General features: G+C 37.6%; 1 protein-coding gene and 1 non-coding gene across 2 annotated transcripts in view; one reads left to right on the forward strand and one right to left on the reverse strand.

The window, feature by feature from the left end:
* Positions 1–25,571, reverse strand: part of THEMIS (thymocyte selection associated) — a 184,463-nt gene that overhangs the window by 67,418 nt on the left and 91,474 nt on the right. Inside the window, exon 4 of the mRNA XM_025925929.2 lies at positions 21,453–22,501. Coding sequence (XP_025781714.2) covers positions 21,453–22,501 — 1,049 coding nt within the window. The remainder of the gene's footprint in view (positions 1–21,452; positions 22,502–25,571) is intronic.
* Positions 4,449–4,555, forward strand: LOC112862948 (U6 spliceosomal RNA). The gene has a single exon (XR_003223809.1). It is a non-coding gene; the product is annotated as a U6 spliceosomal RNA (small nuclear RNA).

Here is a 25,571-nt window from a genome sequence, read left to right on the forward strand (position 1 = left end):
CTCTGAGCCATCAGCCCAGAGCCCAATGCGGGGCTCGAACTCACGGCCCGCGAGATCGTGACCTGGCTGAAGTCAGACACTTAACCGACTGCGCCACCCAGGCGCCCCCATAGTGATTCTTTTAAAGCATAAATCATACCATGCCACGTCTCTGCTCTCCCCTTTTGATAACTCCCTATCTCAGAAAAAAAATCAGAATCCTTTTGAATGGCCTATAATAACCTTCATGGTCTGCCCATCTTGAGTAACAGTTGCTTTTTGTTTCTTTTGTTTTGTATTGCTATATCTACATATTCCAACTACTTGGTGGATGGTTTGATAAACTGAGTATGATTGGCATATAGACTAGAAATAAGTCCTAGGGTTACTTAGCTTTCCATTAAAGCTAGATACATTCTGTATATAATCCAAATGGTTTCTCCTGGGAGATTTTTTAAGTGTCATGAAAATGTGTTCTCTTGTTCAACCCCAGACAGAGACTTATTAAGCAACTTTTGAGAGCAGTCATACACTCATTCAAGACATAGTATTTGGAGTACAGACTATCCCAGGTCTAACAGAGGAGATAAGCTATGTACATCAATATTAATATGAGCAAAGTAGCAAAAGAAAAAAAATGAAATCTAAGGAATTCCAAGGAAATTATAGTCAAGATCACCTGATTACTTGGTCCAAACTGGAAAATTCTCCTGAGTGAAATGAGGAATATCTAGAGATTTAGTTTTGCCCTATTTCATAGAAAGATAGAACAGAAGTAGGGTGACGCTAATTTTATAAATTTCAGAAAAAAAATTTGGTAGTGATATCTATATATGATATAGGTATATTGGCATAACACAGGCTTTGTTTACCTGGTTAGCACACAGAACTACAGAATTCATGCAGATCCAACTAGGAAAAGGGCATACAACACCTGTCTCTCCAGCAATGTGTCAGCAACATCATTTTTGTATGAAAAGAAATATGTGCTTGCTCTATATGTTACTGATGTACCTAATCACAATGACTTTCACTCAGAGGAGAAGATTTTATTTTAAATCATGGAATTTATATACAAAATTGAGCTTTTTAGGCGAGGTCATATTAATTCCCTTTTGATAGGGCTTTTTTTTTTTTTTTAAGATGTGTGTCATTTCTTTGTATTTTGTCTTTACAACCACCCTATGGTGAAGGTGTTCTTGCTCTGTTTTGTCAGTGATGGAAACAATAAACATGGATATCAAGCAAGGAGCAGTAGAGCAGAAAAGTTGCTGGAGATGTTCATACACCACCTTTCCAGAACGCATCATGGGACTATAAGGAGGGCCGGAGCTTGCTCGGCTGGCAGCAGAGAGGTCCACATGGCACTTGCCGTACATCTAGGAACTTTGGGCAATTTGCTTCAGCTATACGATGGGGACAACGATACCTATATCCCAAGGTTGTGTTACAAGAGTTAAATGAGATGAAGTACACAAAACCATGGTGTACGATTATCATGGTTCTCAGGAAAGCGTAACTTTAAAAAATGTATATATTTATCAATAACCCAATGTTAGAAAATTCTGAGAATCATCATTTTGGATTGTGTTTCTGGCTCTCTCAAAATGCTTCCCATTTTGAACTATTCCCTGAAAAACTTACGTTGCCAATCAAATCTGAATTACTGCTTGCTTCTATAGACTACTTTCTTGAAGACTGATTACCTTTTGACTATGATTTGAGATTTAGTTTTCATAATGGGAAATAACAGTTTTGTAGAGTGGTCTGGCAGGGTTTTGTAGAACAGCTTCAGTCAGGCTGACATGTGCTTTTATTAACCATATTTTCTGTAGCTGCACAGACAATGAGAAATCCACTTCTGTGAGCAGAACCAATTATAACTGAACAGGTACACTTTTTCCCCAGCCTGGTCATGATGTCAAATGTCTGATTAGAAAGATCTTGTGCTTTTAGCAAAGTGGGGGTGAATTTCTTTCCATTTGCAAGAACGAGCTATTTCTGCCTTTCATTCCATAGTCTCTTAGTATCTTAATTCTGGTCTCTCAATGTCAAATAGAGTCATAAATGCAATGCCCTTGAGATGAGGAAACAATATTGTTCTGTGTTTCAAAGCAGATTGAGCTAGCTTTGGAGAGGAGCAGGCTGCACCTAGGCACAGAATCAGACGTATTATGTGATCTAAGAGAGAACAGACACAAGGTACACATGAAGAATATGACCCAGGGGAGGCAACATGGGATGGACCCTGGTAGCCCTGCAAAGGAATCTTAAGAACAGCATCAACTACAGGGAAACGTTAGGCTGAAACAGATAGAAAGGTGAATGGAAATACTGCCTTGTGCATATATAAAACAGTGACACCACCACAACAAATCAGGTTTTGAAAGTGTGGGACTGAAATAAGGAAGGGTAATTCTAAAAAGACATTTCTTAGGAAAATCCTCTTATAGATGGTAAGAAGACAAAGTAGGAACCGAGTTCCCACAAAATGCAGGATTACAAAGACAAAGCAGGCCCCATTAAGTCAAGCGTTACAGACGAGGGCCCCTCTGCTCTCAAAGAAAGGAACTTGCCAGCAATGTCAGCAGAAAGACCACCATCCCCTCAAAATACTATAAGCTTATTTTTGGAAACTTCCTAGTTCTTCTCTTTTTTTTTTCAACGTTCATTTATTTTGGGGACAGAGAGAGACAGAGCATGAACGGGGGAGGGGCAGAGAGAGAAGGAGACACAGAATCGGAAACAGGCTCCAGGCTCTGAGCCATCAGCCCAGAGCCTGACGTGGGGCTCGAACTCACGGACCGCGAGATCGTGACCTGGCTGAAGTCGGACGCTTAACCGACTGCGCCACCCAGGCGCCCCGTAGTTCTTCTCTTAAAAATTCTTCAGCTATGGCAAAACAATCTGCTGATATTTCGAGGAACTCAAATGAAGATTTTTCAGTTACTTTTAACTCTTTCCTGACCAATGTACAGATACAGAATCATAGATGGGTAGAATATTTAAGCTCAAAGGAATAGTAGTGATCATTTGTTCTAACCTCACTGTGTAGTCAGGAATGCCTGGATTATCTCAGATCACATGGCAAGCTAGTAACAGAGCCAGGACAGGAATCACATTCTCTTGATTTCCATACAGTATTTTTTTTTCCACCACAGCTCAATATTTTCAAAAGAGAATTGCACCTGTATAAAGTCCAAGAGAAAACTCTGTTAATAAGAGAACCCAAGTAGGAATAAGCTAAATTTAAAAGGTCACCAGCAGAGACTTACAAAATGAAGATTCTTTATTAAAAGTAGGAGGGGAAAATGGGGTGTCTCAGTGGCTCAGTCGTTAAGGATCGACTTCGGCTCAGGTCATGACCTCACAGCTTGTGAGTTTCAGCCCCACATCGGGCTCTGTGCTGAGGGCTTGGAGCCTGGAGCCTGCTTCGGATTCTGTGTCTCTGTCTCTCCCTCTCTCAAAAATAAACACTTTTAAAAAACTTAAAAAAAAAAAAGTAAGAGGGGGAAAAATGCAACCTAGAAAGAAATACCTTTTACTTTCACTCAAAATATATCTAAAGCTAACCATTTTTTGTTATTCCCATTGCTGTCCTGCTGACCCAAGGAAGCATCATGTATAGCAATGTCCCCCTAATTGACTTCCCTGTTTCCATCCTTGTTCCCCTACTAACAGCAGCACAGAAGTCAGAATGAGCCCTTTAACACGTGATTGTCATTCCCTGACCCAATCCTCCAATCACGTCTTGTTTCATAAAAATTTAAGCCAAAATTACTACAATGACCTGAAAAGACCTATACAATTTGCGTCCTGCATTCCCTCTCTGATTTCATCCCCTTTTGTCTCCTTAGCTCACCATATTGCAGCCATCCTGGCCTTCCAGGTGATTCTTGAGTACATTAGGCACATCCCCGCCACAGGGTTTGTACCATCTCTTTCTTCTGCCTGGAGTATTTACCCCACTCTCTGTCTGCAAAGCTCATCTCAACTATTCAAGTCTTTGGACAAGTGTTGTCTTTTCCATAAGGCACACCATGGCCAGCTTATTTAAAATTATTCTACTCACTTTTCACTCTAAATCCTACTTACCTTGGTCTATTTTTTTTTACATAGCACTTATCAAGAACTACTATATTGTTTACTCCCACTAGAATGTAACATTAAATAGAGTATCAAGGCATTTACCAAGATGTTTTGTTATTGATGTATATGCAGCATCTAAAACAGTACCTAAAATATAATAATCAAGAAGTATCTGCTGAATGACAGACTTGACTAAAAGCAGAGGGTCACCATGTTAAAAGCCATAATCTCTGGTTTTACTCAAATGAAAATACAAAAATTCTACACTGGAGAGAGTACCACAGAACGGAGTGTTCCTAACTCTGAAGGAAGGGGTCTAATATGAAGAAATGGCAATCCGAAGAAATGTCAGAAGTATGTAAAAATTTGTTATAATGATAGTGCTCGCTTTGGCTACACACGTACTAAAATTGGAATGATACAGAGAAGATTAGCACGGCCACTGTGCAAGGTGGACACACAGATTTGTGAAGCGTTCCATATTTTTAAAAAATGTTATAAAGATATTCAGGACTTGAATTACAAGATTTAACTAAATGGAATATCAAACAATTGGCCAAGATGGTAAAATAAAAATTCATATTCTTTTAAATTAATATTTAAGTTTAATAAAATTTCAATCTAAAGCCCCACTAGATGTTTTTACAGAAATTAATGAAATAACTTAAAGGTTCATTTGAAAGAATGAGGAGCTGAGAACCTACCTGATCAGTGATAAGAAGAAAAAAATTATACCAATATTAAAACGAAATTAGACAATACTACTTGTGAGCTACTGATTTTAAAAAAAAGCCAGATAAATCAAAGAAATAGAATAAAAATATTGAGAAACTTCTTTCCGAACAGATGGGTAAAGAATAATTTAGTAAATGTATGGAACTGGGAAAATGTTTCAACCATTTGTTTTAAAAAAGTTTTTTCATACAACATACAAAGTAAATTCCTCATGGATTAAGGAGTTAAATAAGAAAATAAATACAGATTTAGAAGAGTTATAAGTGGGTCTCATCTTAAGGCAAGTCAAGCTCTCCAAGTTTAAGATTTCATAACTAAATTATGAGATGAACATTTCTGAGAGCATTATTATTACTATTATTACTATTAATAATTATTATTATAATATTATATCCCATTCCTGGGATACTTTGGCAGATTACTTGGAAATAATAATAATTGTTAATATTAATAATGTTGTTACTGTTAAAAAGCAAACAACCAATATGAGATGATCCTGGAAGGAATGGCACTAATTTTGTGAGATAAAAGCCTGAAGAGGATTCAGGGTCAAGGATTAATTAGTAGGGTTTAGAACTTTCACTTTCTGGGGGCGCCTGGGTGGCGCAGTCGGTTAAGCGCCCGACTTCAGCCAGGTCACGATCTCGCGGTCCGGGAGTTCGAGCCCCGCATCGGGCTCTGGGCTGATGGCTCAGAGCCTGGAGCCTGTTTCCGATTCTGTGTCTCCCTCTCTCTCTGCCCCGCCCCCATTCATGCTCTGTCTCTCTCTGTCCCAAAAATAAATAAACGTTGAAAAAAAAAATTAAAAAAAAAAAAAAAAAAAAAAGAACTTTCACTTTCTGTTCCCAGTTACTATTACCAGATCTTCAGCAAGTTCATTTTTATCCACAAGTGCCCTGTTAGTGGTTCCTTGAAAAATCTAAGAAAATAAATTGAATTCATAGTTTGGGGCATTAAAGACCAGAGCAATCTCATGCAGTTGGAACACCAGAACTGAGATGAAAGATAAATATGAAGTGAGAGTGAAGAGCAATAATAAAGAGGATGGCAGGAAACTTTTGGAGCTGATGGACAGGTTTATGGCATAGACTCTATTGATGGTTTTGGGTGTATACTTATTACTAAACTCATCAGGTTATATACATTAATTATGTATCACTTTTTGTATGTCAAAAACATAAAATAAAAAAAAATTCGGAAGAAACAGAGTGAAGAGCAAGAGAACAAAAAAACCAAAGTTGAATATATATAAATCTCCCACATACATTTTTGAAACTAAAGGAGGAGGGCACTGGAATGCCAAAAATTATATGAAATTGAGGGCTTATTTGATTTTATTTGGACATTAAAAAACTTGACATCTAAAAGGATGCTGGAAATAACAGCATTGCACATACCCACACTTCCATACTCATATACAGAGAGAGGCACACATGGGTGTACACACACACATAATCTCAAGTAATTTACTAAGAAAGTTAGACTTGATGGATATAAGAAGGAACCAACTTCATTCTTGTTCTCTTATAGCCTTCATTGTTGTTCTCTTATATCCCTTCAAATTTCTGTGAACTAGTAGTTGTTCGAACTCTGCATAAAATTTTGAGGAAATCCCTTTTAGTTTTTAGTGAACAGTAGTGTATAAAAATCCACATTTGTGTTAGCCACTTAGATCCAAGCCAGTTTTGTATAACAACGAAAGCTCAGAGAGCTTCTCTAATTTAAGGCTTCTTCCTATAGTAGCTTAATCTCCCTGACTGAGTTGAGAGTAAAATAAAGTTAAGTTTCTTCCTTCCTTCCTTCTTTTCTTCATTCCTCCTTTCCACAAATATTTATTGAGTGATTGCTCTGAACCAGGAACTTTAATAAAATACCAGGGAAGCAAGCACAAATATATATTTAAAGAAGCACAGTATCTAATTAGTAAGACAGGTAACTAAGGGAGCCATTATAACACTTTATGGTAAAGACTCTGATAACAGTTCATTAGGCCTATTATGGAAACCCAAATTAGGAACACCAAACACAGACTTGTGAACTAGAGGACAGGAGGAAGAGCACCAAGGAAATTTCCTTACAACAGGTAACAACAGAGAGCAATTTAGATGAAGGATAAAGGATAGCTTAGAATTCTAGCTCTAACACTTATTGATAGCTCTCTTACTATGGGCAATTATTCTCTGAGCCTCAGTTTCCTTGTCTATAAATTGGGAATGATAATAACATTCATATGAACACTTAAGGGATTTAATTAGAATTATTTTGTTCTTTAGAATTTATTAAGTCCCCCATAAATGGTTGTTAAAAACAAATAAAAATAACACAATTCCATTTGGGAAGACTGGGAACTCAGGAGAGAATAAAGTCCTCTGCAAACTGAAAATTCAGTGTGGCTGAGGTAAAAATGTGAGGCATGATAAAGAGAGAAGTAGGCTGAAGAAACAAATAAGGGACAGATGGTAAAAAATTAAAAGGGAAGCCACAAGGAATTTTTAGCAAGAGAGTCACACGGTAAGATTTTTCTTTTATAATGATAAATATATCAGAGTGTGGATAATAAATTTGAATATAATGTGACCAGACATAAAAAGACTAGTTAGAAGATGGTTTCAAGAATCCAGAAATGATGAAGACCTCAAGTAGAGAGGTATATACTCAAAAATGTTAAAGAAGAAGAATCCAGACGATTTCACGACTAATAAATGGGAAGAGGGGGGAAAAAAAGGAAGGACTGTTCCTAGAGGTCTGGTTTAGGCTACTCAGTAGATGCTGGTGGCCTTCACAAAAATAAGAAATCAGAAGGAGGATTAATGTGATTAATTTTTTAAAGACAGTATAGCTGTCCTTTTGTTGTTTACTGTTACCCAGTTTCTTCCTACTTTGAGGGATAAGGAAAGATTACACTTTCTCACCCCCAAACAGACATATACAGTAGTCAGTGCAGTGGATAGAGCTACACATAGAGATCTCTTGGTGCATTATTTTAAGTTCATGGTTGTGTACCTTCTCTTACTCACACAGTGACAACTGACCATGTTCCAGAAGGAGCCTCCCTTAATATGGGTCCCTAACTAGAGGATTCTGTGTTTGAGAACATTTTCTTTTGACAATGTATAGTTCCACGGAATTTTAAATTCCATATAAATTCTGTATCTTAATGATTTCCATAATTTTTCTAGGAAAAAAATAAGCATCACTTAGTCATAACTTGAATTTTGATTCTAAAATCACAAATACTCTCCAAGACAAACTAAGTCTCTTAAAATATTGATCATTACTTCTATTGAAGGCCAGTAATACAGACTTTTGGTTTTGGAAAGTTACCCAAAGTTGATGAGCCTTAATCACCTGTAGAATTGAGATAATAATTTTGAAACTAATTTCATTGGATTTTCGTGAGGATTAAATGAGTCTATACATGTAAAAAGCTTAGAATTGTGACTGATTCACTGTAATCACTTAGTTAATAAAGCTCTCCAGTTGGTTATTTTTAGGCTTTATATGTACTTTTTTTGTTCCTTATATTTTGGACTTCCTCACAGAAGTACACCTTTTTTTCATTTTTTTTCCTCATGAGCTACACACTCTCCAGCTTCATCTCATCCTGTCACAGAACTTTATTTACCATTTGCATTTGCCGACACTTGGATCACCAGATTCAGCTCGGAATTTTTTCCTAAACTGTAGATCATCGTTAACTTCATACTGGCCATCTCAGCTCAGACATCTCACTAACATTTCAAACTGAGCATACTTTAAACCAAACTCCTCCCTTGCCCTTGCCCTTGCAAAACCACCGTTCTATCTAGGTCTTGAGCTCCTGATTTAGTAAGTTTAACCACCATCTATGTTGATGCTTATGCCAGGAACCTGGGTATTTTCCTCATACTGTGACTTTCTTATTCCCTACACTTCATCAACCACCTGTCCTACAAATACCACCTCATAAAGTCCTTTTTAATATTAGTCTTCCAGTCACACAGGTGGTCATCTCTCTCTGATATTAGTACTTCCGTTTTGTTTTCCTGCTTCTGTTTGAATTGATAATCTGCTCTAAAACTAGGTTGATTTTCCAAAATTGGTATTTATGGAGGTATAATTGATGTTTTCACCATTGTAAGTGTGCAATTCAATGAATTTAATAAATTTAAAGGGTTGGGCCACCATCCGGGTGTAGAACTTTTTTATCATCCAAAAATTTCCCTCTAGCCTGTTTGCAGTTCACCTCTGCTCCTACCCACCACTCTAGATAACCACCACTCTAGGCAACCACTTATCTGTTGTCTATCTCTATAAACTTGCCTTTTCTAGGTGTTTTGTATTTAACATCTAGATATTTTGTAATTTAAAATAGAAATTTTATTGGTAGTTTCCTACTGGAAACTCTAAAATGCCCTCAATTTTTCCTCTGTAGAAAGTACAAATTCCTTTAAACATAGACTAGTTTAAGGAAGGACCAGTCTTTTTTTTTTTTTTTAATATGGAATACAACTGATTTTGTTTGTCTTCATTCTTTTCTGTACTAGAAGAATAAAATGTAGTATTTTTTTTTAGGAGGGTGAGGTGAATATGAAACTAGCTTGTTTCACGTGCTAATGTTTTAACTGTGGGCTTAATGGGGCACCAGGGTCTATGGTCAAAGGAGTGGAAGTACAGAAAACAAAACAAAACAAGGAACAGTACCTCTTAGCAAAATCCAAAGAAAGGAAGAAATGACTAAAAGTTTGAAAGATAAGGGATTATGGGTGGAGTCCCCAAGAACATAGAGGTAATCTTTACGAAATTAGCCAGGGAGAGAGGGGTCCATAGTCATGCAATTGTCTGATGGCTGAACCAGGTAAAGGAGAGATCAAGTAACATAAAGACTGAGCCCCAAGCACTGAGAGAGCACAGTGTGGCAGGGAACCTAAGAAGGTGATATTGAAGAAGTCGCAATCTTCCTCTGGAACAGAATGATTAAAGAAGTGAACTGAACTACTTGCAAGCCTGAGCTAAGAAACTTGGTAATGACACACTTTTCCTGATCTGGTCCTCTTCGCTCTTCCATCCTCATAATATTATTCTGTGCTACAGACATGATAAACCTATCCAGGATCCTGATACAGTTATGTCTACACCAGATGCTCCTCTGGCTGGATCACACTAAACATCACTGTACATCTGACTAATTCTACTTGTTTAAACTGATATACTTCAATCTGGACATCTAAATATCCCTTTCTGATCTCAATCCTAATTTTTGATAGATCATAATAAATTGTCCCCCAAACTCCTGTAGTCTCCAACTAATAGCACTCTTCCCTTGAGTTCTCATACTGAAATTGTTTTCTTGTATCTAATACATTAGACAGAAAGTCTCTTGAGCTTAGATACTGTATTTCATTTTCTTAATGTGTCTCCAGTGCTTATCACAGCAAATGGCACGCAATTAAGATTTTACATCTACGGAGCTAAAATAAGTGTAAACAATTATAATAGTAATCATTATTTTAACATTTTAAAATAATTATAGATATAAATAATTTAAAAGCATTTTACATACAATATACAATTAAAGTAATAGATTTTTAAATCTTTCTTGTCAATCTTTTCTTGCAATTATATAATTGTAGTTTTCCTCTATGTAGCAGTAATATACGTTGTATTTTTCTTGGCTTATTATGTCCATTATTTTGAGCTCTTTAACATATTGATCCTTATTAGTCCTCTTTTCTTTATTAGTTTGATCTCTCCCTTGAAAAAAAGGCTTGACAGTCTTTCTGGATCTTATGTTATCACCTACTTGATGTAGAAATTCCAAAGTTACTAGTTCTAGTGCTAGTCTGAGATCCAGCTTTTTAAGTTTATTTCAGCTAAAACTGAATTGTTACTAAAAAAGCTTTCTGCTGATGCCAGGAATGGCCTTAGGCCTTCCCCAAAATTCTAACATCTCTCACGTAGTTTAAGGTACTCTCCAGCTTTTTGCCATCACTGGAGCATTAAAAAGAAAAATCCTAAGCATGACAGGGCACCTGGGTGGCTCAGTCAGTTAAGCTTCTGACTCGATTTCAGCTTAGGTCATGATCTCACAGCACGTGGAGCCCTGTGTGGGGCTTTGCACCAAAACTGCAGGGCCTTCTTGGGATTCTCTCTCTGCCCCTCCCCTGCTTGTGCATGCTCTCTCTCTCTCTCTCTCTCTCTCTCTCAAAATAAATAAATAAACTTTAAAAAAAATCCCAAGCCCGGCAAACCTACATTTACAAGAATAACATCAGAAGGAAGTGTCTGTCCTCACCTTGATCACTTCCCTGACATCTGACAACTACAATAGATCAGACGCAATGTCACAGGCTACTATCTCTTAAAGATTGAACTTTCTTTTTTTTTTTTTTTTTTTTTAACGTTTATTCATTTTTGAGAGACAGAGAGACAAAGCATGAGTGGGGAAGGGGTAGAGAGAGAGGGAGACACAGAATCTGAAGCAGGCTCCAGGCTCTGAGTTGTCAGCACAGAGCCCGACGTGGGGCTCGAACCTATGGACCACGAGATCATGACCTGAGCCAAAGTCGGACACTCAACCAACTGAGCCACCCAGGCACCCCTAAAGATTGAACTTTTTTTAGCAGACGATATCTAAGCACATAAAAATAGATTTTAAATGAAAAATATGAGATCATTTTCAGTTGTTTTTCTTAATAAATCCATACACATGACTAATTCTCCTGAAAGCCATTTCATAGGTATAAAATAAGGAATCTGTGAGTACAGATGAGTGTAGATATGGAGAGTGAGTATGGATAGAGAAGACACTGAGGATTAAACTCTGAAGCACTCAAAAACTTACAGTTATGGGAAACCAGAGGGAAAGCCAGTCAAAAATTCAGGAGGAAATTCAACCACAACGAGATAAGAAAACCACGATGTTCCAGAAAATAAAGAAAGGATTTCAGAAAAGAGGGAGTGTTCAACTAGTATTCAAATAATACAAGGACTTTGGATACTAACCCTTTATCGGATATGTCATTTATAAAATCTTCTCCCATTCAGGAGGTTTAGTTTTGTTGATTGTTTCTTTCACTGTGCAGAAATCTTTTATTTTGATGTAGTCCTAATAGTTTATTTTTGCTTCTATTGCCCTTGCTTTGGGACACACATCTAGAAAAATGTTGCTATGGCCAATGTCAGAAACATTACTGCCTGGTTCCCTCCTAGGATTTTTATGGTTTTAGGTTTCACTTGTAAGTCTTTAATCCATATTGTTTGTATGTATGGTATAAGAAAGTGGTCTAGTTTCATTTTTCTGCATGTAGCTGACTGCTTTCCCCAACACCATTTGTTGAAGAGACTTTTTCTCATTGTATATTCATTCCTCCCGTGTTGAAGATTCATTGACCATATGATTGTTGGTTTGTTTCTGGGTTTTCTATTCTATCTGTTGATCTATGTGTCTACTTTTGCACCAGGATCATACTGTTTTGATTACTACGGCTTTGTAATATAGCTTGAAGTCTGAAATTGTGATACTGACAACTTTGCATTTCTTTTTCAAGATTGCTTTGGCTATTTGTTGTCATTTGTAGTTCCACATACATTTTAAGACTCTTTGTTCTAGTTTTGTGAAAAATGGAATTGGTATTCTGATAGGGATTGCATTAAGAGGGGAAGTAGGTGGGGGGATGAGTGAAATAGAAGAAGCAGATTAAGGAATGCACTTGTCTTGATGAGCACTGGGTGATGTATGGAATTGTTGAATCACTATATTGTATACCTAAAACTAATATAACACTGTATGTTAACTATACGGGAATTGAAAAAAATAATATGAGGACTAAGGATTGACCACAAAATTTGCCAATCTGAGAATCACTGATAACCAGGACACATGACCTACCTCTCAGCCTCAACTACCTCATCTGCAAAACAGGATAATAACAGCACCCATTTCATGAAGCTGTGTGAAGGATTAAATAAGATAATACATGTAAGCACCTAGCATAATGCTAGAAACAGAGGAAGAGCTCAGTGATGGGCAACTATATTTTAATTAAGGAACACTGAACAGCTTTGATCATAGAACTTATGATATTTTATTGAACACAGGATGCCTGACAACCCTGTGAGAGAGAATTTGGGTACAGAAGAGTCTGGTGTGAGTAGAAACATATAGAAAGGATTCCAGCTCAGGGGAAAAGCTAGAACAAGAGACAATGAAGAGAAAAATACCTTGGGTAGGGCAATTTCCATCCTGGTATAACACAATTGATATGACTCTGGATTTTATACTATTTCACAACTAGTAAGCATGTTCTTTTTAAACATTTGTTAAGGTTTGGAAACCATGTGAAAGAAAAACAATTTTCCATTAAGGACAAATGTTATATAAAGTTTAATTATCTGAATAAGCTTAACATCACAAGTTAAAATCACATTCGTATCTCTTAACCTAGAAGAACAGGTATTTCTTGTTTTTTATATATTGTGTAACTCCACAACTTTACAATCAGCCTTTTCCAATTCTGTGTCTACACAAATAACAATAGACTTATTATACAATTTTTGTGGTCCATGATATATTTATATTTGTTCCATTTGGCTAATTTTGTAGTCAGTGACCTGATCTTATAGGACTTCCTCTAATTTTTTTTCCTCTCTTCACCAGATTTTAAATTACCTATGTAATTGCTTCATGGCAAATACCTTAAACAGTGGCATATCTTACAAAATAGCTAAAAGACGCTTGTTCTAATAGAAGTGTATATTGATAATTAAGTACCGGGTGGAGGTTTTCTAAGACATCATGATCATATTGTTGTTAGAGTCTGATGAAGTGTGATAAAAAAAACTTAGTGCTATAATAGGCTGGCTGAGAGTTTGTCCTTAAATAATGTATTAATATGAGTCATTTCTTTCTCTTTTAATTTTTAGAGTTTTTATGGACCCTCTATTCTCTTAAACTCTATGTTCATTTTTACTTACTACTCGTCTATTATTGAGATAAATCTTTTTCTTAAGTTTTCTACTTTTCAAATTAAAAAAAAAATACTGATTTTTGGAAGCCTAGCCCCATGCACGCTTTCATAGCACTCTTATACTCATTTTCTCTCCTAACATTTACACAGGAAATTTGGTTTGGGAAGCAAAACATAAATGTTTTCATTTATACAGGCCTGGAAACACTACCAAAGATTAAAAGTAATGGTTCACTTGCAAGAAACTGTGAGTTGTAGCAAAACTTATTTGCTCAAATATATAGCTTATGTCTTATCAATTTATTTCGGGGTATGGTTTTTATTCTAAAATAAATTCAGAACTGATATAGTAATGGAAAACTCAGATAAATCAGTTTTTAAAACTGCAAAGCCAGCCAACTTACCTCCTCTAGATTTTCCCAACTACTCTTTATATTTTTTTGAAAAATTAAAAAACAGAACTGAAGGTACTGAGCTCAAAGAACAGAACTTAAATATCTAGTGAGCCCACACCTAACTCAATGAATCAATGAATCCCCATAGGATTACAGGAAATTGGCAATTCAAAGGCCCTTACTCTATACACACTGTGCACTGAACATTCCGAATTACTGATTCTTCCGTTATAGCTGGCCATTTCTAAACGGGATTTCTAGGTTATGAACATCTTAAAAAGATGAAAACTCTCCTAATCTTCATAAAAGCCAGAAATCTAACGTGAAATGATTTACTACAAATTTCATTCACTCATTTTGCCAATCCACTGGGAAAATAAATACATTTTTTTCTTTTTCTTTTTTGATGTTTATTTATTATTGAGAGACAGAGAATGAGTGTTGGAGGGGCAGAGAGAGGAGGAGACACAGAACCCAAAGCAGGCTCCAGGCTCTGAGCTGTCAGCACAGAGCCCAACACAGGGCTCCAACTCAGGAGCTGTGAGGTCATGACCTGAGCCGAAGTCAGACACTCAGCTAACTGAGCCACCCAGGCTCCCCTGAACACATTTTTTAAATGACTTTTTTTTGAAGCTAAAAAGTAATACTCACTAATACCGAAAATGTGACAATCACATATTTGGTGGTATATTTTAGTTCTTTACCCCACAGATGGCAGAGGGAGGGAAGGAACAGTATTAACTAATGTTTTTCATCAGCATTTCCTCACTTTCCTGACGAGAACATTGTTAGTTGAAAACTCAAAGAGGGCCAAAATTTAGGTCAATTCAAGTATTTCTGAGTAGGAGTATACTGTAGTCTCCCAGAAGGAAACAGTGTTCTTTGGACATAAACTCTCTGGAGATAATGAGTATTTTATTATTAGTCAGATAACATTCATTTTGGCTGAAATTTCCTTAAAATTAGGCCATGTCTCCTAATGCCTGCCATTTAGGAGTTGTTTTCATTTAGTGGTCATTTAAACCATTCTTTGGCTCTCCAGCTAGAAGCATTAATACAGTACATGTTATGCCAGAGGAAAATTTTAACAGTTCTGTTTACTCTCCCACTTCCAAAAGCACAAAAACAACTTATAACTATTCCACACTTCCCATTGGGCCCAGGGTTCTACCTGCAAGGATTCAGCTGGAACTTGAGTTCGGCTAATTTTCAACTCAGCACTTCCTTTATTCATCCTTTTCCTTCCCCTCCCACCTTTTTCACTTGCTCCTACTACAGTTGGCTGTTTACAGGCTCCAGACCTTGGGTAACTCAAAAACCATGGTGTATTAACCTTTATGTGTCTCAACCTTGAGGACAGCTCAAATATCTGCTAAAAATATGCCGAATTTGTCAACTTTTTATTTTTTTTTATTTTAAAAAAATGTTTATTTATTTATGAGAGAGAAAGAAGACAGAGCACGAGAAGGGGAGGGGCACAGAGAGAGGGAGACACAGAATCGGAAGCAGGTTCCAGGCTCTGAGCTGTCGGCACAGAGCCCAACGCAGAGCTCGAACCCACAGACGGTGAGATCATGACCTGAGCCGAAGTTGGACGCTTAACCGACTGAGCCACCCAGGTGCCCCAAATTTGTCAACTTTTCAAAAGAAGATCATAAGCTCCCTGTATCTTTCTTATTTCTCAGATTTAAAATCTCAGTGTTTCAATTCTGTGCATGTTTTCTACCATCTTTGCCTTTGGTGTCTGAAGACTGCTAAAACATTACTTTTCGTTATTCATAGGGAAACAGACTTACAGCTTCTCTGTTAGACCAAGAGAATACACCACAAGTAGAGAGATAGTGATCTTTCAAAGTGCAGAGGTGGTTACAAATCCAAACATTCTTAATGTCTACACCACATTGCATTAACAAAAATAAAAGAAGGAGATATAATACTATTGTCTAACGATCTAGATTTACCCTAGGAGCATGGCTTCTTTAATGCTTTTTCAGCCACTAACTGTCACATCAGATCAGAAGTGAGTCTTAACACCCAGCAGCAGCTGGTGAAGTGTTCTCTCTACACCTCCCAGAAACGATTGCTTCCCTCTGCCTTTTTCCGCTCTCACTCTAATTCTGGTACAGGGTTTGTTTTCTGCTCAATTCACACTACCTTGCCATTACTGCCTCCCTTGCTCTTTGCCTTAATGTCTCCTATGGGTGTTCTTGTCTGACAGAAATCTAGGAATTCCGGCAGCAAAGTGGACACTTGGGCATCAAATGGCCAAACAGAGTTAGTGAAATGCAAGATTTCTGGTCCCAGGTGCAGCCTTGGAAGGAGTAGAATATCTCATCTTTCAACCAAAGGTTTGTTTTTCTATGTGGTTATAGGCCCTTTCATCAGAATACAGAAGTTACATTTCTCCTATGTGGCACTCAGCAGTCATAGCCATATATATCCAGGACAGGCAGAAACCCCAGTGAGTACATGTTCTTTCAAACTATCTGAAACTATTTCTGACATAGGAACTAACCCTCAGGAAAGGAGAGTCTGCCCCAGAAGATTCCTATTTCGAAAACAGTTTTAAGCCCAGACATTTATTTAGTCATTTTATAATATTGTTCTCATCTCATTAAGAATCTGAATGCAAAGCTCTTAAAGATACTATGTCTACATTGTCATCAGGCTAAAAGGAATTTTGAGGGGTCACTTGGTATATTCTTATCCCTTTGTTTAGACCCCATACATTATTTTCCCTAACAGCTATCACATTTTCAAAACAACAATAAATTCCTTCAGTGTAAAACTTCATAGGCTTTGAGATGTGTTGTCATCTCTATTGAGATCTACCCCCCCACACACACACACCCCTCACCTGCCCTGCTCATATCCATATCACAGTTCTCAAAGTGCTACTACAATTGATTCTTATTTTAGGCATTGCTGAAGCTACAGAACAGTTGTAATCCTACCCTGGAAAATAGTTCTTTCTGTTTATTCTAGTTTCTGTAACCTGTCCTCATATTCTCTTCATTTCTAAACTTCTTTGAACATGTAAGTTCATAACTAACAGTGGATACCTGTACTCTTAGATAGTACATGTGTCTGTCCTGTTGTTTAATAGTGCAAGAAATGATCTAGTAAAATTAATGACCCACTGGGAAGGCATAAGTAAAGTTACATAATGAGGAATTTGATACTCTACTCTACATATATAATAAGGTATTTTAATGAGTTAAGTGAGTTTGAATATTTAAACACTGAATAGCCCTTGCAAATTATTCTCTGAGTTTCAAGCAATATTCCATATGCAATTCAAAATCTTAGAGGCTTATTTCCAATGGCTGCTTTCTGTCTGTGGAATATAAAAAGTGTTCTAACCAATCACTTCTAAAAGCATACATAGATAGAAGAGCTTTAATGCAGATATCAGAAGAAACATAAAAGAAGTATATGAAAGGATGACACTGTGATGATAAGAAATAGTTGGTTGCAAGACTTTTCAAGTAGATTATGCAGAAACTGACAGAGCTTCTGTTTATATTCCAAAAATGATCCACTAAGCAGATTTTTATCTTCCTGGTGAAAAAAATTGTTGAAAATGAGGTCAGTAGGTCTGAGCACAGGTAAATTACAGCATCCTCTGATTTTAATGTGATTTCAGAGAAAATATAGTTTTTTATCTACCACACTAGCATTGATGAAACTAATTACAAACAAAGAATTATAGACCCTTCTCAACTGACTGATAAACTGTCAACCGAGGAGAAGTGTCCTGATAACATCACTGACCTGGGATTTTTCCTAGCTTCTGCTTTCACCTTTTCTGGGACAAGAAATCTGTTCCAAAATATCACACCAAAGTTGTCCTCCCTTTAACTCGCAACCAACGTTGTGATAGAAAATGAGAATGTGGGGTGCCTGGGTGGCTCAGTGGGTTGTGCATCCAACTCCTGATTTTGGCTCAGGTCATGATCTCCTGAATGTGAGATGGAGCCCCCCAACCTAGCTCCATGCTGAGCATGGAGCTTGCTTAGGATTCTCTTTCTCCCTCTCTCTCTGTGCCTCCCCCACTTGCACGCATATGCTAGCTCGTGAGCACTCTCTCTTTTAAAATAAACAAATAAACATTAAAAAAGAGAGAGAGAAGATAACTTGGCCACACAATAGCTCCTTAAATGTATACAATAGTATCAACTAGCTCCAAGTCATTCAAGTTTAGACTATCACTCAGTTCCCTCAACCATTTGTCAGATGAAAATGGCTGCTGGGTTGTTGTTTTTTGTTTTAAATTTTTTTTTTCAACGTTTATTTATTTTTGGGACAGAGAGAGACAGAGCATGAACGGGGGAGGGGCAGAGAGAGAGGGAGACACAGAATCGGAAACAGGCTCCAGGCTCCGAGCCATCAGCACAGAGCCTGACGCGGGGCTCGAACTCCCAGACTGCGAGATCGTGACCTGGCTGAAGTCGGACGCTTAACCGACTGCGCCACCCAGGCGCCCCTGGCTCCTGGGTTTTTTAACATCTTAACAAACAACTCAACGTTTAATAAACTTTAATTAATATTCTTCAGAGGTGGAACTCAGAAATAGACAAAAGAATCCATGTGAGGTCTGACCAGTGAAAAAGCAGTCAGAAATTATTAACTTGATATGGAATTCTACATGTAAATGGCATAGGATTTAGTCAAAGACTCTATTAGTTTTATTTTAGTAACTGTGAGATACCAGAAAATAAAAATAGGTCTCTACCTTAGGTTCCTGACACTGAGTTCCTAAATCCCCTGGAATTTCCTGGGTGATAGGAATATACATATTTTTTTTCTGATGAGGTGACCCTGAGTGGGTTTCTGGATGGGGGTTGGTCACCAGAAAAACCACCACATAATTAGAAGCTTGGAGTTTTCAGCCCCTCTCCCACTGTCCACTCTGGAATTTTCCAGAGAGGGGAGAGGGACTGGAAATAAGGTTAATAATTGATTGTCCCTGTGTGAAGAAGCCTCCATAAAAATGCCAAAAGTATGGGGTTTGGAGAGCTTCCAGGTTAACAAGGGGGTGGCACATCCCAACTATACAGGACAGAAGCTCCTGTGTTTCCAGACCCTACCAGACCTTGCCCTGCTTATCTCTTCATCTGACTGTTTATCTGTATCCTTTATCCTATCCTTTAAGAAACTAGTAAACCGAAGTATTTCTGAGTTGTCTGAGCCACACTAGAGAATTCATTGAACCCGAGGAGGGGCTCGTGGGAACCTCCAATTTGAAGCCTTCTCGGACAGAAGTTATAGGTAACCTGAGGACCTACTACCTGCAATTAGCATCTTAAGTGGGGGGCAGTCTTGCGTGACTGAGCCCTTAACATGTGGGATCTGATTCTATCTCTGGGTAGATAGTGTCAGAATCGAGTTAAGTTGTAGAATGTCCAGTTGGTGTCAATAAATTGCTTGGTATGAGAAACACTCACATATCTAGTGTCAGTATTGTGAGTGTGGCAGCCGTGTGAGAGTAAAGGAGAGACTCAGGAGGGGGTCTGGAGGTTTTTCCAAGTCAGTAACCTATGTGTAACTTGTTTTTTGAGGTTCTCTCCTAATAAGACACGTACATCGTTTTCATCTGACATTCTGTGAAATGGCATTCTAAAAACTTTCAACCTTTTTTTTCCCTATGAATTCTTCCCAGTAGTTTAGGATTGTTGACTCCTTCCTTCCTGATTGTAATGGACATCTTCAGATCTTCACATACTGTTCCAGTATCTCTACTACTTGTGACAAGCAGTCCTCATTCCCTTCCCCAACAATCTTGGCTGTAGTTGGTGCAGCCAATGAACTGATTCATCCAAGAGATGGGCATGTGCTCCCAAATCCTAGACTTTTTAAATTGGAACAAAACAAAGAGATGATATTCTTATCAAGCGGTGAAACTCATGATTAAGTTGGACCTATGTGGTTAATCCAGAATAATCTCATCTCAAAGTCCTTAATTTTTAGCACATGTGCAAAGTCTCTTTTGCTATCTAATGCAACATATCCATAGGTTCTGGAGGCTTAGTCACGAACATCTTGGGAGGGCATCGGGGGGTAATGGGGTTATCATGCCTCCTGCTAAAAATGAGACCAGCATCGCATCTCTCACATCATTCCATTCAGCAATAAAAATATATGAAACAGGAAAAGCCATATACTCTCCACATTAATAGCAGCCTGTTAATCAACATTATTTGGGAACAATGATTTAATTTAAAATGACTCTTTCAAGATTGTTTTTCTGGAAAGGAAATTTCTGCTGCTTTTATCTTTTTCTGAAGATGAGTTTGAAGATTCTTACTGGATTTATCCAGCATGCACTCAGAATGCAATCTTTGAAATGGAGAATTAAAAGTATTTTCATACCCACATACTTGAAGCCTGAGGCTGCTATCATTCCTGAGTGTAGAGAGTAAACACAGCATCTCTCTTTGTTTTACTAATTGCTTTGTTTCCCCAAGCTGCTAGCACAACATCTGCTAGGCCAGAACCGCTTCTTCCACACACCACAGAACCACTGCCGTCCAGATGAACGACCTGCGCTCCACGGGGTAAGGGCAAGTGCTTTCCAGGCACTCAGCAGGCAGTTTTCAAGAGGCAAAGACTTCAAGTAGAAATGAAGCTGAAACCCCACCCCTCCCCAAATCTTTACAATGGTTATGGAGTTGTTGATTCTGTAATGATCTCACACTGTCTGCAATTTTATTGATTTTGTTTTTCAATAGAACTGTTAAAGATTACAATCCTCAGATAGGCAGAATGTGGGCAGATGCTCATATGCTCACACACAGTTCTGCCAAGATATTTTTACATCTTTCTGCACATAAAACAAAATGAAGACATGTGTTATAGACCCATGCTACTGGTAACCCCCCCGAAGAAGGGAGTTTATGGTATGCTCATTTCCTGGATGAAGTATTAAAACAACTCTACCTAGAAAAAACGAACAGCACTTTCAAAATAAAAGAGATTTGCTTCTGAGGCACCTTATAAAACATTCCTAATTACCAAAACCCATTGAAACGGCAATTTGGGTCATCATATCCAAATGTCATCCCTGCTATTTCTAATTCAATATAAACTTCTTGTCACATCTACTGGTTAAGCATCAAAATACAAAATGCTGCAACAGCTTATGCTCTGTTGATGTTCATTCATCTACTGTGCACCAGAAAGGCTCATTTCAAATACGGCATGAAAGAAAGAAAAGTAAGCAAAAAACAAATTCAGAACTAAGACTTGAGATAAAGTGCCTCAAGAAAAATGCTAAAGAGGAAAAATCACAAAATCATAGCCTTACCTTGGGAGACTTAGGCAGACCTATGGCCCTGTCTTCTGCCAAGGTGAGCAGGGTTAACCTTGTTTCCTCCACTGCGGGATGTTTGGGAGGGCGAGGTGGGGGGTGGGAGAAAGAGCTTTCATATCTTCGCATCATGTAATATTGTTCTTCAGTGATCTCTTCAACCAGAGTCCTGACTAGAAATGATTTTGTGTCCTTAGAAAAACTATTAACTAACTGAACAGTCATATTTAAGCGGCTGACAGGAATTTCCCAGCACTCCTTGGGGTTGGCAAAGTCACTTATGAGTAGGTAAGAGTCTGTGATGGCTTCCTCCAACCGCAGTCCTGGTGTAGCAGCCAAAATGTCTTCGTCAATGGAAAGATCTCTCACAGATACCTTCACATTGAAAGGCAAGTGGAACTGCGAACAGAGCTCAGAAATCTGGTACTGTTTCTTGTCATGAATCAGCTCTACAAAACCTCCTTCCATGTATAAAGGGAGCAGTGCTGCCTCATAGGATTTTTTGAGGATTCTTTCACAGGCCAGAACATTCACCACTTTTTTGATTCCCTCACAAAGGACTTCAGTCGTCTGTGAGTGATGCACTAGAAACTGGTCCCCGACAGATACAGATGACAGCTCATCATGAAGGGGATGAAAGGCTTTGGTGGCCACCACATGGAGAGGCTCCTTTTCGCTCTTTGCTATCTCAAGGTCATAGGCAGTTGGGAACTCCCGAGGTCGCCGCTTGAATTTGCCTTTATAGCTAGTGGGGATCAAGAAGTGCCTTTTAGGAAAATTGCTTCGAATTTCTGAAGCTAAGATCCTCGATGCCTGATACTTTTTGTGGATCACAATGGTTTTCCCAGGCTGTAAAATGCTTCTGGGCAGCTGGTTTCCTTGAGGTGCCTCTATGACTTCAGCCACTATGGGGAACTCTTTACTGGTCATTTCAAAGAGCTCTTGTGTAGATAATAGCTGAAGAAACCAGTTGGCATCATAACTGTCAGTAATGTCTTTGACTTCAACATCTAAACTGGGGAGGATGCGGACTATGTCCTTTCGGACTGAAAAAAAAAAAAAAAAAAGACTATGACATTTTGTCCATCAAAATGTTGCTCCGAGATACTATTAGAATCTCTCTTGGTGCCACAGATAAATTCCATTAAAAAAATCAGATACTCATGATATAACATTTTGTATGTGTGACTTCCTTTTTTCAAATTTTAAAATGAAGTAGATAATATGTAAAATTAACAGCCATAAGCCCACTGCTCAGCTTAAAACACAGGAATTAAGCTGTCCTTTAGAGCTCTGTGAAGCTCACCAAAATCTCATCCTCCTCACTACAACCTAAGGGTAAATCGTTCTCCTGATTCTAGTGTTAATTATTTCCCTGGTTTTATCATACATAACGTAAATACATAAATATATGCACACATCTGTAAATGTATATTTGGTACTCTGAATAACACCCTTCCTGTAGAAGGCCCAAGACATACATTCTTTACATAAAATTCAATCTTCTTGCAGGACAATACTGCAAGATCATGGGATATAAGGTACCTAAGATTAATATAGGGAAGTGGACAACAAGATGGAATCCTTTTCCAATGTGAAAGTTATCCTTCCTCTGCTGATGTTCCATTAACACCTGGATAGAGGAGTATCATAGGATGGGTCACAGTCAGAGGAGCCATTCAGGAGCCTCAGGTATGCTGGTGGCTGCTTACCACAGTATTCCTTGCCTAATGTGGAACTGCAGACTAAGAAATCTCTAATTCTTTCTCTAAGCATTCACTATCCTATAAGTCTTTGTTTGAGACTACAGAGACACTTAAAATATTATCCTAAAATTATTTACCTGTTGTCCATGCACTCTCCCACATAGATTGTTATAAATAGTCTTGAATTAGAAACATAGTTACTATTAACAGGATTTTATAATGGCTCATATTTTCTTAAATTTTTTTAATGTTTATTCATTTTTGAGAGGCAGAGACAGAGTGTGAGTGGGGGAGGGGCAGAGAGAGAGGGAGACACAGAATCTGAAGCAGGCTCCAGGCTCTGAGCTGCTAGCACAGAGCCTGACGTGGGGTTTGAATCCACGAACCGTGATATCATGACCTGAGCCAAAGTCGGACCCTCAACCGACTGAGCCACCCAGGCACCCCTTTGGCTTACATTTTCTTGACAGTTTCCTACCACTTAATGTTTTGCAACATTTTCATGTTTCCCAATATCCCCAGCCACCCTCTGTCAATACACTTTCTTCCTTGCATGCTTTTGGAAAAAAATTAAGTTGGCAGATTTCAACAACAGAATTTCTTTTTATAAAGCATTACCTATGATACTACTTCTTATATTATTAACTTTATGCAACTTCTGGAAACTATAACTTTATAATTTATGTCATATTACTTGCACATGCTGTGTAACAGAATTGCTGAAGACACAACATAAAAAAGTATTATTTTTTTGAATAGAGAACAGAAAAAAAAAAAAATCAATGGTTATCAATAGGATAAAGGTCTGTAAAAACTGTAAAGATTCTTTATTTAAAAAAATAAAAAGGCAGCCAGAAGAACACTTCTTAACTTCATCAATTCATTGTATAACATTTAGCATACCCAAACTTTTAAGATAGTTGCCACAGGCTTCCCTGGACCCCAAGGTAATTTTAAAACACTAAAATCTCAGTAATTGGCTAGAAATTAATGAGGTTTAAAAATTGTAGAGCTATCACTAGATCAGCATCTTAGGCTCATGCCATTTCTCAAGTTGGAATAGTTAAGCATTGGTAGAACAGATGTCATTAAGGACTTTCTGGGGGCTCTAAATTGATCCATCAGAACATAGGGACCTTAATGTAACTTAGATCCCAATCTATATTGGGGCACTATATGTACTGTGGACAAAAGGGTCTTTGATTATTTTGTTGACCAATATATCACAATGTATTAAATGGTGCCTGGTACATTGTAGGTACTCAACAAGTGAATTGAATAAATGAAAAACTATTGCCAAAATAATGTTTTTGATTGAGCATTAAAGGATGTGATCCAGTAAATAAGTAGGGTTCCACATAACATTTCATTGGGGAAAATAAATTTCTAGGACTAACATTCCTGCTATACATCATAGAAGGTATTGTACTTTCATTTAAAACATAATGGAACTGGAGGGTATTATGCTAAGTGAAATAAGTCAGGCAGAGAAAGACAGATATCATAAAACCTCACATTAAAGGCCTATTTGCCTGAGTTTCTTTTATCTGACACACCACGTCTAGCTTTCAACAAAAAATTACAAGGTATATTAAAAGGCAAACAAACAGTGCAGTGTGAAGAGACACAGCCAAACCAGATATGCAGAGATTTTGGAATTTTCAGACTAGGAACTTAAAATATGATTAATATGCTAAGAGCTTTAGTGAAAGAAAATGGCAAAAAAGATGGGTAAGGTAAGCAGAGAGATGGAAACTTTTGGAAAGAATTAAAAGGATTTGCTAGGTATTGAAAACATAAAAACAGATATGAAGAATGACTTTGATGGGTTCATCAGAAGACTGGATATGGCTAAGGAAAGAATCAATGAGCTTGAAGATATTCAAGATATATTAGTAGAAATTTCTCTAATTGAAAAGCAAAAGAAAAAGAGTGAAAAAAATGGAACATAATATCTAAGCACCATGAGACAACTACAAAAGGTTTAACATGTGCACCACGGAGATGCCAAAAGGAAAACAGAGATAGGAACAGGAACAGTATCTGAAGTAATAATGTCTGACAATTTTCCAAAATGGAGGAGGCTTAGAGAACAGCAAACATGATAAATGCCAAAAAATCTACACCTAAGCATATTATATTCAAACTGTAGAAAAATCAAAGAAAAAGAGAAAACCTGAAGGAGCCAAAAGGAAAAAAAAATCTTACCTCTAAAGGAAGAAGTATAAAAATTAGATCATATTTCTCTTCAGAAACCATTCAAGCAAGAAGAGAGTAAGTGACACACTTAAAGTATTCAAAGAAAAAGCCCATGAACCTAGTATTGTCTCCAGCAAAATTATCCTTAAAATTCAAGGGTGGCAGAATATGCCACCTCAAAATATACCACTTTGGCAAAGATTATTTTGAG

Source organism: Puma concolor, chromosome B2, assembly GCF_028749965.1.
Source record: "Puma concolor isolate L17-30 chromosome B2, mPumCon1.1.hap2, whole genome shotgun sequence".
In the NCBI taxonomy this organism is placed as follows: Eukaryota; Metazoa; Chordata; class Mammalia; order Carnivora; family Felidae; genus Puma; species Puma concolor.